Consider the following 19,103-nt stretch of genomic DNA (forward strand, 5'->3'; position numbering starts at 1 on the left):
TCTGGATAACTCTAAGTTATTCCATGAATAACTCAAATATTGATAATCTACCATTTGATTGCATCATTTATCCTTTATGTTAAGGGATGCGTTACTTGAATGTTAGTAGGGTACTCAGTGGTGATAGTCTAATATGCACCAACATAAATTGAGGTACCCTTGCAAAATATTCATACTGTAACATTATATTTTGCTGATATGTAAGCTAGTTTTCATTTAAAAGCATTAATTTATAATTTTATATTATACTATCAGATGAAAGTGTAAAAAAGATCATCGTAGGTGTCTTTGTATGTGAATATAGTGCCAGCCACCATCTTTGTCAAAATTCTGCGATTATATCTGTATTAGGCCACAAATATCCCTAGTTCTATTCTTATGCATTGAATACATCCTTTGTGAATTAGATTTTTTAAAAACTGTGTTCTTTCTTTGATTCATTATTTCTTTCCTTTAGTATCCTGCTTGTCCTAGCTGGACTGGGGACCTTCACATATAGGTCTTTCAATGGTTATGTCATAGGATTCCCTGACTGAGATTCACTTCCCTCCCAAAATAACCATACACACTACTTACATCTCAGCACAAACTCTTAGTCCAGGAAGACTGCAGTAAGGTCTCCTTACTATGCTTATTCCTACCTCCCTCCTATTCCTCACTCTCTCTATCCAAATCTTACCCATCCATCAAGGTCTAGTTTAAGCTACATCTAACATATGAAACTTTCCTCTACAGTGAGAATTTCTTGTTGTAAACTTTGCAATCCACTTCAATAAAGTATACGAGCATTTACATGATCTTTTAATCATTCATCACTTAATGCCGTAGTGACTTACAGAATTAGGCTTGGGTTTGGGGGATCTGTTCTAGACAATGAACTGTATCTTTCTTCCTTGTGATTCTACAGGATTAAGCAATGCTGCAAACTCCAAGATCCAGAAGTCCATTTCTCTTAAATTCAGATCAATGCTGAACACTCGTATCTCTTTTGCTTTTGCTTTGACCCTTTCCCGAGTTTGGTGTTTCCCAAATCTGCCCAATCATAAGAATTACCTGGTGGCTGGGTACAAGTTGCAAAACAGATCCCAAGAAAGGGCATTTTGATTTAATACGTGTGGCAGACAGAGACTTTGATAGCCTCCAATTTTCCCCACCTCCTGGTACTCACACCTGTATGTAATCTTTTCTGTCTAAGTGTAGACAGAACTTAAATCTTGCTTTTAACCAATGGAATACAGTAAATGTGATGAACTATCACTGCCATGATTACATTACATAAGATTATAACTTCGGTCTTGCTAGCAGACTCTATAGTCTCTCTCCCTTGTTGGCGTTGATAAAATAAGCTGCCAGATGGAGAAGACCATGTGGTAGGTAATTCAGGATGGGCTCAGATCAACAGCCAGTAAGAAACTGAATCCTGCCAACAACCACATAAACTGGGAGGCAAATATTTCCCCAGTCAAGCCTCAGATGAGACATCTATCTTGTCTGAGACGCTGATTGCTGCCTTGTAAGAGCCCCTGAAGCAGAGTACTCTGCTGAGCTGTGCTTGGATTCCTGACCAACAGAAACAGTGAGATAACAAATGTGGTTGTTTTAAGATGCTGAATTTGTGGTGATATTGCAACACAACAATCAACAGTACAATGGGTTAAATATAACCCCCCAGTAATCTGCACCCCAGATGATTTCTGTGATTCAGCAAAGTTAGGAATCCCTGCTTTCACTGGTATACGGATCTGCTTTTTTTTTTTTTTTTTTTTTGGCATTTGTTGAGATATTAATGCTGCAGCTATGAATGTCTTAAGATGCAGAGCTCAGGAGAAGACAAAAGAGCAAGATAAAGAATTCTGCAAAACTTATAAAGGTTGTAAGACTCCGCTTTCTGGTTAATATTAAAATTGGAAGACTATAATTCAAAAGGGATTGTGAAGTATCATTGGATAAAACAGTTGTTTCTGATTCATTGATGTCCATTCATTTATAACTCAGCTTTTATGATCAATATCAATAAAATATCCTAATATTCTTTGAGCCAGAGCAGTTTCCTTTCTTGTCCCCAAAGAATTATATCTATTGAATAGAAGACCCTGGTATTCATAATATTTTTTTTAGCTTTTATTATGTGCATGTCCTAAGAATAAAAACATTCCTTTGGTCAGGAGCCAAATCTTATATTACATTTTATTCTTCAAAAAAACTAATAAAATAGTCTTCACATATAGGTATTGAAACTCACTTATTGAATGAAATCCCCTAGCCAGTAAATATACACGTTTTCCAGTCACGACATTTAATTAAATTGTTCACGTTTTCATGGAGTGTTTTAAGTGTATGATAAACCTGAAAGCTTGAAGAATTGTGTTCCTGTCCCAGGTCAGCTATACTTTCTCATGATTTTCTTCATTTATGAAATGAGAATAAAATATTTACTTTCACTACGTTTTATTTTTATATGTAGAATGTATTGAATTAAGCAATTAAAATGACAGTTATGGGTCAAGTAAGGCTGAAGAGACAACCATCAAGTTCTGACCAGTTCAAATTGTATTTGAGCAATTTCCTGCTACTGATGGGGAAACCTACCTTGTTTTTGTAAATCTGAGAACTGAGATGGGGAATAGAACTATATCATTCAACACTAAAAAAAAGAAATGGCCTTAAAGAAAGCATACAATTTCATTTGGATATGTGAGTTTGGTATGTTTAGAGGATATTAAGTCCATTATGAAAGTGTTACCTAATAGATTTCCATTTAACCACACAGGTTGGAACAAATTCATTGGGATCTCACTGACTTTCTCTACCTATATATTCATTTCTCTCTGTCCAAGTTTCTGTCTTTCTCATCCTTTTCTTTTACATTTTGCTACTTCACTGTTGTCTCTTACCCACCACAGCTGGGCAAATAATGAAGTATTACGTCCTGTCATAGGTTGCAAAACCTGGGATTGTTAACCCACTCGGGCACACCCATATTGGGATAACATTTTTCTAAGTGCATATAAAATGTAACCTCATACATCTGTCATTTTGACTCCACTTATACAAATAGGCAGTTGTAATTCTAGACGCAAAGTATCAGAAAGTGTTCAGTTCTACCTCTCTCCCTCTCTTCTGTCCTCTTCCATACTTCTTGCCACTCATTATTGATTGCCTTCCATGGGCCAATCAGGTAGATGGGTAGTACACGGAAGACCAAGATGACCCCTACCAAAAGGGAGCTCATCCCAAGGAGAGCTTTCAGCTGAAAATAAAATTAATTCTGATAACCATCTATATAAGCAGTTATACAAGGAAGGAAGGAAGGACCCATTTCTTCTTTCTTTGTGGTCAAAAATAACAGGCTATGGATTCAGGAAGACCTGACCTCAAGTCAGAGCTCTAACATTTACTAGCTTTGTGAATTTGAGCCATTTGCTTAATCTACGTATGTCTCAATTTTCTCATTGGAAAATAAGTGGCTGTAAGATAATGCATCTTAAGAACTTAATACATATGGATATTTCTATTATATTATCTTCTACATAGTAACTACTTAGTAAATGCTACAGCTATTCTTTCTTAATATTAATAAATCTTAAGGAAGTGTCATATTTGGAAGAACTGGAACTTTGGTTTCAAGTCAAACAGTATTGAATAGCAATTCAATGATTACTATACTCAGTGACTATTTATTAATTATCTACTACATGTTAAGAATGTTGTAACTGGGGAGAAAGAATCGAACACAATTTGAGACCTGTTCTCATGGAATTTTGAGCCTTATACTACAAGCATTTGGATGTCTCTCATGATTATATATATGGAAAAGAGATGAAGAGGAAGAAGTCAAGATGATGAAGTTTACAACTTATGCAACTGTGTGAACTGTGGAGGCTTCTGAAATGATGGGAGTAAGAATATTTAGACACATAGCATTTCAGTGTGAGTGCCCAGCTCGGTCCACACTCCTGAATGGTCTTACAACCTATTACAGAACATGACAGTGCATTATTTAGCAGGTTATGGGGGGGGGGGAGAGAGAGAGAGAGAGAGAGAGAGAGAGAGAGAGAGAGAGAGAGAGAGAGAGAAGGGTAGAGAGATGGATTAAAGAATAGCATGAGACACCGATAAGACAAGCAAAGGGAAATGTGCAATATAAGGTAGTACATATATATTCAGTACTCCTTGGATGGAGATACAGATTTCAGAGTCATACATTTGTGCTCACTGAAGCCCTGGCAATCGTATAGACTCTTTTTCAGAGGAAGCAACAAAGAGAATAAAAAGATGTGCATTCTGGGAGGCAATACTTAAGGAACAGGTGGAAGAAATGTCTGCTAACGAGACTGAACTATAGCCTAGAAGTGGAAATAAAAGTGTTTAGGTGATTTAGCAAAAGTAAAGGAGAGAAGAGAATTTGAAGGAAGAGGAACTGGACTAGAGAATCAAATGACACAGAAAAAGCGATTCACCATTAGATAGTAATGATCAAGAAACAATCTCTGAAGACCTGACTCTTCCCTCGCTCGGTGTTAATCGCTGGTCTTAAATAACGTTGGATGCTGCATTTATTTAGATCAATGTATCACAACTCTAGCTGTAGTAAAATCACTTGGAAAATACCATGCTCAATTCCTCCTCAGATAAATTAATCCATAAATCTAGAATCACTGATTTAGACCAGTAGAATACAAATAAGTTGGAGCAAAACATAGTGTAATGGTTAAGAGATTGAACCTGAATTTTAAATCCTAGTGTGCAGACAGAGTTGACTCTATCAGGAAGTTGATCCCCAGCTTAACTTCTGAGAGAATGAGCCCTGACCTTTGACACCTCACTCTTCCCTCTGGTAGACTCTGGAATGGGTACAGAGGTTTCCGGCTAATCATGAAATTTCCATTAATGCTTCCCCTGGGGCAAGGCAGCCTTGATGTTATTTATTTATTTCAAGCTGATGCCAGGGCCTTCCTGTATCTGGCCTCTTGTTTCCCCTCTGACCACCCACACATTCCTTTCTTCCTAGCATGTAGGTCCATCTCTTGGGGGCGAGTGGGGAGGCGGATAAAAGAGGGTGGTCTAAGGGGTGAAAGATGTGGAGAACTGAGTGTGCTGCTGCCACCCAGGACTCCATTTCTGTATGTGAGCTCCTTATTAAAATCACGAACCAACAATCTGGACTTGTCTGACTCATTCTTTGGTTTCTCCGCTCCTTCAGCATCTGGGGGCCACTTTACATACATGGCCTTTTCACGGAACACCTAGCTCTGCCACTTCTTGGTTATTTGACTTTGGGAAAGTCAATTACCCCAGAGAAGACCCTTGTCTCTTCATTGCGAAATGGAATAACAGGAATATATAAACAGTTATAATAGTAAAGTGCTTAGAGGAATTCCAAGCATATAATCAATGCTTAACTCATTTCAAACCATGTTCTTCTGAAAAATGTCTGTCCAAATTCTTAAGCTGCCAGTTTATGATTAAGGAATTTAGGCACTGGAATTATCTGGGTCTCCTCCTTTGTCCTCTTTTGTGTGTAATCTTTTTGAAGTGCATATAGTTAAAAATTGACGATCTGGGTTCTATGCAAAGCACATCAGTAAAGCCTCTTCCTAGAATGGATTTCAAATTGGAATAATAATAGCTAATTTGTTTCAGTACTTACTGGGCATCAGGGACTTTTCTCAACACTTTATTATAACACTTCTACAAAAGAAGTTTTTTTAGTATCCTTACTTTATAGATGAGAAAGGGAGACTCTGGAAGGTTAAATCATTTGCTCAGAATTCTCCCTCGGAAGCTTGAGTCCTTAATTCTTAACTCCCTTGCTCTACTGCTGTGTACATACAAAGATTCAGGAAAACAAAGAAACGTAAAGGTAGGAAGGAAGCACATTCCCCCCATGTAAGCACACACCTGTCCTGACACATTGGAAAAGTGCTCACTTTATCCTTTGTACTTCCGTGAGATACCAAGTGTAGTAAATCTGGACCTGCTGTCTAATGGTCTGCTATTTTGAATATTTTATCATCTTATTTTCATAAAGTAATTTGTTTGAAAGACTCAAAATATGTATGGAACAGAAGGTGTCTTAAGGGATCTTAGTGTTTGCTCTCTGCTGAATTGAGTTGAAATATCTCAAATTGATCACCACAGTTTGGTCTTCATAAATGAACCAGGCTTTTAAAGGTAAGAGGTATTGCCTGCCGTACTTTTACCATACATTGTTAGAGAACACATTTTTAGTAATGGGAAGTATTGAACATACAACTCTAAATAAAATATGTGGACAAAGTTTCTTATACATACACTGTGGTTTTGGGACACTAAATTTTTTGCTTATATTAATTGACATTTCTTAATACTGGGCAGACTTCCATTTTGTTTTCTCTTGAAAAGCAAAATAAAGCTTCCTTTCAGAGTTGTAAATGCATTCTATTATTTACATTGACTATTTGATGAGATTTATTTAAATAAGAGTGGAGAATTGGGTAGTATATGACTTATTTTATCCTTTACCAAAAATACATATTTTTTCCATTAGAAGTTGTTTTGATTTAGAAAACTTCAGTTTTTTTTCTCTTAAACTTATTATCTGTTGATTTACCATATGCTTATAAATAACTTTATGAAATAACAGAATAGTCATCATGTAAACCAATCAAAATCTACAAAAGTACTGAAATAGACTAACCAATGAAAATGGATCACAGCACTGAGGTTGGAAAACAAGAAGAAAATTAGAATGAGCCACCTTCCATTTTAAAAAGCCTGGCAGAGTGACAGCTGAGCATATAAGATTTGGGAAAGATTTTTATGTCCCTCTTCTTTTTCCATATTTGTCATCAGCTCAAATGAAAATTCTGTTAGCTATTGCACTAAGAGCAATTTCCTAGAGAAAACAAGTCTTCAATTTAAATTTAAGTCACATTTGGAATTTCCACATTATCTTTTCATTTTGTAAAATTCAGAAAGTAACTCACATCAAGGAAGAGTGTCATCTGAACTATTATTTCCACGCTTATCTCTGTATCACAGAATGACTGAAATTACTTTGTTAATTTATAATAGTGCTATCCACCTCTGGTATGCAATAAAGAAAAAAAGAAGTGACTTTTACATTTGCCTAACCCAATGGTTCAAGTTAATTCAACTATAATGTGCACACTTTTAGTTATACAATATTTTTCATCATAATTATATGCTATGAAGACATCTATTAAAAGCATAAAGTGATCATTTAAATGCAAAATCTCTGATAGGACTCTATTATATTTTTCATACTAAATTAACATTACAGGCTTCTAATGGATGCTTTAATTAAGCATTGATGTTATCAGCAATATTTGGTAAAATAAAATCTGTCACTGTGAAATATTCATTAAGTTCAATTTCTGTCAGTCAATATTAAGTGTCTTCTGAACCTTGGGATTTAAATAAGAAGTGAAAAGCTAAGTGAGAAACTAAACAACAACCTGCCCCCCCCCCCCCCCAGACAAATCTCCTTCTTTGTATGCACCATACAAAATACATGGTCATTAGGTGTCTTTTGTGTTTCATGATTTCCAAACAACAGGCTTCTTTGTAGTCATTTGTGCTCAGAGGCAATCCATTGGAAGATTGTCCTAATGTTCCACAGAATGAAAAACCAAAGGTCTATATACCTGAAATACACATCTTTCAGGAAGCAACTCAAATGAAATGAGTATGTGTGCGTATTTGCACGCACCATGCCAAGAATTCCACGGTCAGTTGTGAGCAAGATGAGACAATCAGAAAGGCTAAGGAAGTCAACTGAAATGCTGGGACAGAAAACTAACACACAAAAGGCAGCAGCAGCACATACGAGGTAAGTGATCACAGGCCAAGCAGAGCGACGCTGGAAATTCAGCTAAGGAGCTTACCAGTGATTTTCCCATTGGCTTCCAAAGGAGGCTGCCAGCTCACAATGACAGCACGAGGCTTCCCTTCTCGAGTAATGACTGTCAAATCCTTGGGAGCAGAGGTCGGGGCTGTGAGATGCAACAGAGACAAGGCCTTGTCATTGGATGTGAAAGAAAACAGGCATTTATGGGACTTCTAATCATGATGTTGACACTCAGAATCTATCATGCAGTAGATCATGCTCATTTCACGATTTACAGTTTGTTTCAAGTATTTGAAAGGGATAAGCAAACAAACTTAAAAATACAGAACTTAATGTTTTTTTCATGGAAGTTAAATGACTTCCAAAGGAGTAAATATAGAGAGAAGAGATTATGTGTGATTCTAGAGGAGAAAAGTATAACTGGTATTCTCAAGTGAGCACTACTCTATGAATGTAGGACCCATTACATGAACAAAGAAATGCACACATTTTTTTTTTTTTTTGAGATTAGTGACTACATGTCTCCAAGAGACATAATTCTGTTATGATTGTAAGATTTACAAAAGAAAATGTCACCTAATTCTATATTTCCTTTAAAGCACCCCCCCCCCAAAATAAAAAGAATATATAAACTTAAACGCAGGTCAAAACATCTTGCTTAAGTAACATACTAGCTATCTCCTAACAAGAAGGCCAAGAAATATTTGATAATAGAGGAGGTAAGAATTTATGAGGATCTTAGTATCAACCTGGCACGAAATTAGATGGAATGAAACCCTGTATTTCTTAGAGCTACTTTTACTACAATTTTGAACGGGAGCAGAATTTGTCACACAAAACTATGCTTCTTTGGTATAAGAATCATTTTAAGCTAAATATTTTTAAGAAACAGCAGTCATGGGCCAAACTCTGAGAACTGACAAGTCACCCTTTATAGGAGAAATTTATATTTATAAGGGAAATCTCCAGTTGTAAGGGTACCTTCCTTTTTGTACCAGGAATAGGAGAATAACAAAATCTCTAAAAACTCTTTTCAGTGGAGAAGAAAGAGACTTACATCTACAGAACAACCATACCCTTCTTTACTGTGATTTGCCTGATAACCTCCCATAACTAGCCCCCACACCCTAATATCTTCTTTTGGGTTTTGAGGAGATGGTATGTAAGTTGGTGGCTTGGGCCATTCCTGGGTATCGCCTATGTATACAGGAGGGTTATATGTTATTAAGTTTCTGTTTGCTTTTCTCCTGTTAATCTGTCTTTTATTATAGGGTGGGGGTCTCAGCCAAAAATCTAGAAGGGTAAAGGAAAATTATTTTTCCTCCCCTACGCTGTGATCAACAAAATTTTAAATATAATTGTTTAAAAGGAACCCACCGGCTTGAATGGAATCACTTGTGGTAAACCCCACATAAGCAAACCAAGACTTATTTGCAGCTTCAGCCCCTCCCTGGAATGCATCCTTTAAGGAGTCAATCTGGACCTACCTGGTCAGCACTAGCGAGGTAATCTGCCTGACAGACTCTTGCTCTTCTCCAAAGAAAGGTGATTTTGCCTGTAATAATCCATTCTTTGCTAGGAATTTCCCGATTTCCCTACCCTTCTGCCTATTAAAGCCTTCCATTTTGTACAGCACCTCAAAACTACTTTCTGTTTGTTAGATGGGATGCTGCCCGATTCACTCATCATTAAACAATGCCAATAACACCTTTAAAATTTACTCAGTTAAATTCTGTTTGTTTATATACTTCAAAGATGGCAGCAAACTGGCTAAGCCAATCCTGTATCTTCTAGGCTTCTTTTCACCTGCTGTCTCGCTTGCTATGCTTTGAAATGCAACTAGGTTTCATTCTAGGTAGCTCACAGTGCTCCAAGTCTTTTATCAATAGACTTTTGAAGTTACCTTTAGTTTGATATAGGCAATTTCAGAACATATCTAAGTTCTATGGTTAGGCTCTGGGTGATTTTCCTGATCTCTGCACAGAAATGCTTGTGTGTTATAAGACAGGTACAACTTGGTCCTAATTCTGAATTCCTCTTTACTCTTACCATTTCCTTTGGCCCTTCTGTTGCTCATATAGTACAGCATCTAAGCATTATCAATACTCTATTTCCAGTTTCTCTCTTCCCCAATAGAATTCCAACTTGAGGAGACAGCAAACATTCACATCTATCCTAAAGAGTTCATTCAAGGTATCTTCTAAGCCACAGAGAGAAAGGTAGTATATAGTCACAAAGTGACTTAGAATATTATACCAAGAATAATAAGGAATTTTCCAGTTATGGTAGAAATTAAAAGATCTGTCTTTTTAAGCAGTCAGAATGGCCTGTCTTTTCTTAACTGTGTTAAGATTCAAATTGATACTTATATAGAAAACAGTCGAATGATGATGAGATTGCTTCACTGAATCTGTGATGGTATTCAAAAAAGATAAAATGACTCTTCAACTTTAGCTAGCAAAATAATACATTGAAGGGTACGTTATTAAAAAAAAAAAACACACAACAACAATCTAACAATTAACCTATTTCAGGTGTTGTGCAAGTTTGTTCATCTTCCTCAAGTCATGTGAATGTTGGTAAATGGGAGATTCTAGTATTAGATTTGATAGCTCAAATATTAAGGATTATCACATAAACCACAAGATATTTCCTCATATTGGGAAACAAGGTGGTCCTGACAACTTTAATGGTCTTTACTGAATCGAGCAGAATGTCTCTAGTCTGCTCCTCTCCAATCTCATGGGTTCTGCCTGGAGTAATCTTTCAGAAATTCTTCATTAACTACCCATCCTCTTTGGATGAAATACAAATAAATAACATTAAATAATGAATACCAGACCCTGAGGGACTTAGACTTTCTTTTACAGCCTCACTTCCCCTTGTTGTGCCATGAATACTGTGCTCCAGTCACTCTGAAACGTTCATAAGTGGACGTTGAAGACATCTTTCTGATACCTGCTTGTGTATTTTTGCACATGCTGCTTTTTTCCTGTGGAAGGCCCTGGACTGGGTCTCCGATGATACATCCACCCAGCTCAGTCATTATTTCTTTTGTGAAACCTCCGCCTAATTCTCCAGACAGAATTTACATTTGGATCTATTCTGCTCTGATTCTAGCTTGCCCCAAATTCTGTGATATTTCTCATGTTACTTCAGGGTTTTTTAAGACTATTTTTCTTCTGTATTAGATTATAGTTCTCTCAAAGATATAAACTATAATCTCTTTACTTTTGATACCAAGTCCCTATCTCAGGACCTGACAGTTACCAATGAACATTATTGTCAGCTCATAGTTGACGTCTCAGTTGACCAGACAAGCACTGCCCTGTGGTTTGTCAGGTTCTCAATTTTCCCCATGTTTGATTTTCTTTAAGGGCATGAATGGAAGGTAACATTCAAGATTTAGATGATTTCCAGCCATGGAAATTGCACTGGGCATTTGTTATTGGGACTGTCCCATCCGTTCCTCCTTCAAAGAAGCACTTGGCTTTTTCCTTTGGGAAAAATGTCTCTGTGTCATGTGAGCTTCAGGGCTTTCATCCCATTCTCTATTTGGCTGTGTGATTCTCTCTTCTGGGAAAGGGAATATTAATACAAGGAAGAAAAACACATACTGTCAGATCACTGAAGGGACAGACCGTCCAATAGTTACTTCTTCATCTCTAAAGCCTGGGATTATTGCTAGTTCCTATTCTTTTCCAAGACCTCATTTTTTCAGGTGTCCTTCCAGTTATTTTTATTTTACTTAAGCTAACTAGAGTAAGATTAAAGATTCATTACCTGGGCAGAATGAAATGTTTTATTTCAACAATTTGCCTGCCGCCCTTATCTCTATGATGAGCAATTTCAGTGCAAGTGCGTACAGGACAGCCCCATACCGTCTTTATGTTATTGCAGAATTAGAAAAGTAAGCCCTAAAGTCATTTCCTTCTCACAGTTACAAAACCTGTAGACATGTGTGAATTACTTCTTGCTTCTCATCATCACCCAGAGATCTCATCCACATGCTATTTACACCTTTCTCTAGATCATTATCTGATTTGACAATCACCCTTCCTACTAACCACATTTCTAAAAGTTAATATCTTTTGGTCAGCAATGGGTCTCACCACTGGTGTCCGTACAAGGTTAGGCAGTTGATGGGAAATCAGTAAGGGTACATTTATCAAGTCAGATGTTGGTGTGCACTTTATGTTTATGAAAGAGAAAATGAATGAATTTGCTTGCTTTAGGAGGAACTTACTACTCCTTCCCTTTCACTCAGGGAAGATCTGGTTTACATTTACTCTTTTTCATCTCATTTTAAGTAAAAAAGGAAGAGTAGGCCTTTATGCTCCCCATAGTACATAACTCATTCAGCTTGTCTTATTCTTCCTAAGAAGGTGTGAACATTGGCCTCCAGAGCAGAATTCTAAGAGAAAGTGTTAATATATGTAACCATGTGAAGTAGAAGAAGAGGATGTTGAAATTCCATCAGACACTCTAGAAAGCTACTTATAGACAGAAGTATCCACAAAAATGTAAATATATAGTGAACTCACTGAGTTAACATAGTAGCCTGAAATAAAAATCAGATCTACAATGATATGGGACAAATTCTAACAGAAAGAGAAATTCAGCTTACCCAGAGAAGAATTTTTTTGTCATATATATATATTTTTAATTTGGAAATATGTAGTGTAGTTTATCCCCAAATATAATATAATATATGAAACCAATTAAAAAGCGTGTTAAACCCTGTATTCTTCAGATGTTGAATCTCTGTGAAATATAAATGCCACATACACTGTATGTCTATTCAGGTTATAAACATGATATTTGTGATACATCATACATGTTACTGGTAAAATTTACAGTGAATTGTATTTACCCTAGATGTAAACTATTTCAAATTACATAAGGTTTTCCATTGTGTTTTCTTATTTCTAAAGAGTGAACATGAACACCTGGAAACTTCTTCCCATACCCACCTGAGGTTATTTAGGGTAAAAATCCATGAGACTATCATTATAATGCAATGTTTTATTTTGTATATAACTTTACAAAAACGTAAATACCTACCATGACTGTTGATGAGAGAGACACAAATGCTTTGAACAGAGTTCAATGCATAGATTTCTACCCTTATGTAAATGTATCAAAAAGATTTCTATTCAGATCCGCTGAATTAATGCCCAGGTTGAAACCAGATTACTTAAGCTACTGGGGATTCATTTTCTTTTTTTCTAGAGCGGGGAGTATAATATTAGATACGAGTACTATGAACTATAAGCTATAAAATATTATATATATATAAAGGTGTAATTTAGATATCAAAATGCACTGTGCTCCAACTTCCATAGACCCTGGGAAACACCATCACCGAATAGCAAAAGAAGAAATTTTAAAGCCTTTCTTCACATACCTGCTTCATACGTGGTGGCATGTGCAGTCATGCTCCATGTACTTGACCTTCTATTTTTTGTTACCATGACTGAGAACTCATACATTGTGTTTGGTTTGAGTCCTGTGGCAGTGTAACTCAGAGATGTTGTGTCTTCTGACTATACAAGTGGGAAATAAGCAAAGAGAAAAAAAGAATGAACTCTATCAACTTGGTAAATCAAGACATGTAAAAAGACTATGAAATAAGGCAACAAAAATGGAGTCTAGAAAGCTAGGACACAGCACTTCCTGTCTGTCACCTAGTTTACACTGGCTGATTGTTCATCCAAAATCAGGTGTTACGTTGTTCAAGGCACAGTTAGCTGATATATTTCCCCAAGTGAGGCAATAACCACAGTGACAGGACCAATTCCATTTCCTTCTGTTATTTCCATTTTTAAGATTAATTATCTGCACTGTGACTTTAATTTGAATTTATTTATAATAATCAAAATATTTTTTTGATGTTATACATTTTAGATAGATCATCATGATTACTTTCCACTGAAATTAATTTTTAGAGTTCTGCTTATGATTTCTGAAAAAAGCCTTTATGGTACAAACTTTTAGTGATTTGAGAATCTATTTGGCCACTCTAAAGACAATGGACAAAAGCAATGTTGTGCCTTGTGGTTTTCTTCTTTTGTGCATAGTTCCCATTAAACAGACATTTAAGTATGGTCACTAGAGAAACCGATCAAGAAGGGAACAGCAAACTTGATAAATATTAAAGGATTACATTAGAGTTAATAGTGTCTGTCTTCTGAATTCATTTTTTGTCTTTTAAATAATAGGTTAAAGATATTTTAGCAGAAAGTAAATTATCTGTCTTTATTGCTTACTCAAAAGATCAAAATGGTAATGAAGAAAAAACAAGTCAATCTCCCAGGTTAAGCCATATTTTTTATGTGATCAGGCAAATTTAAGACTATTTATGCCTCTTATATATATTAATTTGTGCTTGGTATTTAGATCTTGTTCTTCTTCCAAAGTTAAAAATTTATTTTTACTTTTAAATTTATTATGTTTTATATATAAAATCGAGGACATCTCTTTTTCCCCACCTGTGAATGACAATACCTATCTCCTCCCTTACTACTCTAATGTGGTATACATTTTTTCCTTTACTATGAATCCTTCTTTGACTATAGCAATGAAAATCCTATATTTCATTACAAAACCAAATAAATATTTAACTGTAACTCATAACATTTCAATGGGTGGCCCATCTATCCTATTAAAATGATGATCTCATAACTATCTATCAGAAGCTCTGCGTAAAAACAGCTGTAGCAATGTGTGATCTAAATAAATGTAAATATACTTTGTAGACTCAAGAAGATGGAATCCCATCAAATAAAACACAAAATGGGCAGCATCTATCTGATATGCTGTTACGTAGCTTGCCCTCCTTCACTATCATCATGAACACCTCGAAGTCTCAGAGATGGAAATAAGGGGACAGATGGTACCATGAGAAATGTTTCAGCTATGGAAAGATAACACTTTGATAAAACTAGTATCTTTGAGCATAGATACCACTGGCATTTGTGAGGCCACTAAGCAATATTGCCCTTGTTTGTGTTCTAGAATGACACACTTGCCTTACATAAATACCTTCAATGAATTCATTGAGTTTCCTCAGGAAACCCATGGAAAGTTACTGCTCATCATAAATCATTAGCCTAGAAGTACTTTGGAAAATCATAGCCAGTTATATTTGTGAGCATAGAATTCCCTGGGTACTACCTCTCTGAGCCTCAGTTTCCTCATCTATAAAACAGAGGTAACCATAGCATTATTTAAAAAGTGAAATACGTCAAGTAAAACATAGTATCTGGCCCAGAGTATTAAATAAATGTTAGTTATAATGTTTCATGCTTGTCTAATGTGATATATAATTTTAGGCATGTGTTACATTCTGCATTGAGTTGTCAGCATCTTGGGGGCAGAGACTGAGGCTTGCACAACTTTTTATCTTCTGTAATACCCACGTTACAACTGGTAAGCACTAGTCAATAGTCAATGAATGTATTTTGAATGGGAAGTCATATAAAACAACATGTGATTCATCATTTTAGTAGAAAATAAAACATAGAATATTTCTCCATTTGAAAAGACAAATCAATAGAGTTTTAGATAATCAAAATACGAATGTCTGGATTATGGCTTGAGTTGAGACTAGATGAAGTAGAAAAGTACTCCTGTGAGAAGAGCCCTGGATAATGCCAGCAGGTCATCTGAACCCCAGCTCTAGTTTAATGGGGAATTTTTGTCACGTTATACAACCTACCTATGTCTTCATAAACAAATCTAAATCCATACTTAAGTATGAAGAATCTTATTCTTTTATACTAGATGTGAATATCCCAATCAGATAGATGGGAAAACTGAGATTACGCAAGTTAAGTGACATGACAGGACCCTGTGAAGTCAACTCTTGAGCCCAGGTGATTTGACTACATGTATGTATTTCCCCCCCTCTATCTTGTGTAGGCCTTGTCTACATCATAAAGCTATAGAGGGAAGCGAGATGAAATATCAGCTATGGCAGTCGTTTGAAAAGTTCAAAGTGCAAAACCAAAGCATTCTGTTATTTGTAAAATTCAAATTTGTTGTATGTCTTCCTAGTGGATCAGATATGTTCCACATTTACCCTTGCTATCCAACTTACTCAACTCTTTCCTCTAGCCTTTCTTTCTCTCAGGATGTAGGTATAGACTGTGCAAGTGTGAGAATGGAGCTGGAGTGTTAATAATTGAAAGCTTTAGGTCCGGGAAGATGATGGGGAAAGAAACAGTTAACATATATATTTTTTTCTATTCCCAAACTCCACTCCATGAAAGAAGTCATCCTGTCCTTACAGGAGATAGTTTTTGGGTTGGGTCTCACTTTACAGGCATTCTTTGTGAGACAGTAACTCTGTGTCTGCTGAATTAACTATTCAACTGAAATAGTTTGCCTCAAGAAATTTTGGAACTCAGACTATTCTGCAGAAAATAACCATTGTCCTTCAGAACACTTCACATACTGGCAAAGTACCCCTGGCCTTTCTGTGAAATGATGGTATCTATAAAGTACAGCAATTATGAGCATAACATTTTTAAAGTAGTCTTTTAAAAGTAAATTTAGAATTGGGCAATCTGTATATAAGGAGAGGTATTTTTTTAGTGCTCTCCTATGTTTCATTGGTTGTCTTAGCTGATAATGTTATCTTTATTTATAGCTCTGCTGAGTCTTAAATCTAATACTATAAGGAGATGGATAGGGTACTTATAACAGTATCTTATATCAATGATACTATTTGGACTTGCCTGCAGAGTTTTTCCAAATATCTGACCTAGCAGGTGACAGTACCAAAGAAAGCTTTTTTTTAAAAAAATGATTTTAACTAAAAACTGATTAATGATGAAATGTGAATTTTATGCCACTTAAAAGTTAAAAGAGACTAGAAGCAGATCCAGAGCGTAGTTACATGAAGAAAGAGGCTGACTTAAAAAACTGTTGGTGGGATTTTGCTTTATCTCCAGGGTCTTTATAGTCAGAAATTCCCAATGGCTGTTTCTAGTCCCCTAATCCCCACTGGCTTGAGGCTGGGTTAAGCAACATGACCGTGCAGTAGAAAGAACACTAGCTAAAGTATCAGGAGATCCAAATTCTCCCTGAGAGCTACCTTAGTAGAGTGGTAAAGAGAAGGGAGACAAGGGGAGAAGGTCTGAAGAAGTTGAGGTGCCAGAGTTGAATTATTGTTTACTTGGTTGTTGGGTAACACTTATTCTCTTGTTCTCCAAGGTACCTTCTTCCCAAGTCACCATCTTGTGAAGCGTTATATTTTAAATATATTATCTCACTTATGTGTTTTCATATATTATCTCACTTGAATAAGTTAGGAATTTCTTGAAATAGATCTATGGAGCTGTGTGTATTATTTATTTCAAAATTATAAGTAACATGTTAAGTAACAACTAAACCATGTTTAACTGTCTCTATGATCTAGCATAGCTCTAGGTACATAGTAGGTGTTTTATAATCACTTATTGATCTTCTCATTTTTGCTTAGATTTGTGTATTGTTTGTATATACTAACACTCTGGCAGACTTAGAAGGTAACAAAATCGTCCTAGTATACAACTATTTGTTGGAGTTGCTGTGGCTAGCTGATAGAGATTTGAAAGTAGTAAGGACAATGCCTCAAATACATATCCCTGAGGAGCTCTTAGGGGGTTGCGAGATGACTGAGTGATAGGACAAGAATAAATAGGCCTGTCTAATTCATATTAGTTAAAAGAGAGTGTGTATTGTGGGTTTTCTTTATCACATGAGGGTGTTTGAAGGCAAAGTGGAAGAAGTAAATATTGATGGCTGAGAGTGGCTTTTTAAGGATGTTATAAAAATCTTCAAGTTGTGTATTCCCAGTTATATTAACTCTAAGATGGAACCTCTGTGACATTAATAGGGTTGCCTTTAGTGTCAATCTCGATTCCAAATGAAAAGAAAGACACCAAAGTCTAACCAGGAAATTAACATGGACCCTTGCTGTTTACAAAGGAAAATGGCATTTCCTTGTTTAGAATTTCTTATATATTAATTTATTTCTACAAATCCAGTATCTGGTGGAATTCAAATACCATTTTGCAGCTCTTGACAGTTCTTGATGTTTTTTCTACCCTGCCTTAGAAATGTTTCCTAAGACACAATTATTTCCGTGCTAATTTTAGATACCGAGTTATTAAAATGCTTTGTTTTTCCATTTAGTGTCACTGCAGCAAAATGACTCATGACAGTCCAGGAAACGGTTAATACACTATTAAACAAATGATAGTTCATTTAAAATTTCATACTATCAATTAGAACTTCACCTTGTATTTTGCATTCGCAGAAAAGCTGGTCCTCCACCGGACAGTGTAAAGTCGCACTTCGGACGTTTTTTGGTTCTTAGGGACAGAGTTGTCTGCCCAGCTGACCCTCACAGCATCGTGGGTAAGAGCCACAGCCTGTACACCTACTGGTGGGAGCATGGGGGTGGAGACATCTGGGACCGAGGTGGGGAAATCATCAAGCAAAGGATAATAATCAACTGGGTCAGTGGGATCTGGGTTTAAAAACCCACCAAATGAAACAAACAAATAAATACGTAAATAAAAGAGTTAAAAATAAATATCAGTGATAACACATCACAATGAGTTAAATGCATGGCAATAATGATGAAAGGGAACATGAGAAGAACAGAAAAAAATACAATTAATTCAATCGGAAAACTCATTAGAAACCGTATTGCTATATTACAAAAAAAATAGCTGACTATATTCTGTAATTTCCTCATTTCCTGGGACTGTTTTTATCAGTTTGGCTGTCACTTCTAGTTTATATTTAAAAAGTCCATTTCTTCTTGGGACGTTGCACATTCCTTCTTAAAATACCTAGTAGAGAAAGTATCGGATTTGTGACTATACAGATAATTTGCAATAACAAGATAAAAAGGAGTGTCTGGTTCATTTCCTCCTGCAGTGGAAATAAATGCCTATCTAATACCTGTTTTGGGGTTTGTTTTTCTCCTCGTCTAACTTGATTTGGTTTCTCTAACGCTTTCATTATTGCTTAGCTCATATCTGCATAAATACTGTTTAGGTAGGAAACGAAAAACAAGAGGAAAGGGACCTGAGGTCTGCAGTAATGTGCCTGTTGCTATGATTGCACAAAGCCAGAGTGACCAAGTTCAAGGGCCACATGGTCGACTGATACGTCTGATAACTAGGTTTCAGGTAGCACTTGGTGTAGCAGATTTTCTTAGATTGAAATCCTTAGAGAACATGTAGAAGTGTCC

At 36.1% G+C, this 19,103-nt stretch overlaps 1 protein-coding gene across 3 annotated transcripts in view; it reads right to left on the reverse strand.

The window, feature by feature from the left end:
* DCC (DCC netrin 1 receptor) overlaps nt 1-19,103 on the reverse strand; it is a 1,035,569-nt gene that overhangs the window by 100,174 nt on the left and 916,292 nt on the right. For 2 of the 3 annotated variants that reach the window (XM_074339961.1, XM_019721869.2), the window contains exons 17-19: nt 18,139-18,371; nt 13,260-13,398; nt 7,890-7,997 (exon numbers count right to left, since the gene is read on the reverse strand). In XM_074339961.1, the coding sequence (XP_074196062.1) occupies nt 7,890-7,997; nt 13,260-13,398; nt 18,139-18,371 (480 nt within the window). The remainder of the gene's footprint in view (nt 1-7,889; nt 7,998-13,259; nt 13,399-18,138; nt 18,372-19,103) is intronic. The other variant, XM_074339962.1, reaches the window with a different exon arrangement.

This window comes from Rhinolophus sinicus, linkage group LG09 (assembly GCF_036562045.2).
Source record: "Rhinolophus sinicus isolate RSC01 linkage group LG09, ASM3656204v1, whole genome shotgun sequence".
In the NCBI taxonomy this organism is placed as follows: Eukaryota; Metazoa; Chordata; class Mammalia; order Chiroptera; family Rhinolophidae; genus Rhinolophus; species Rhinolophus sinicus.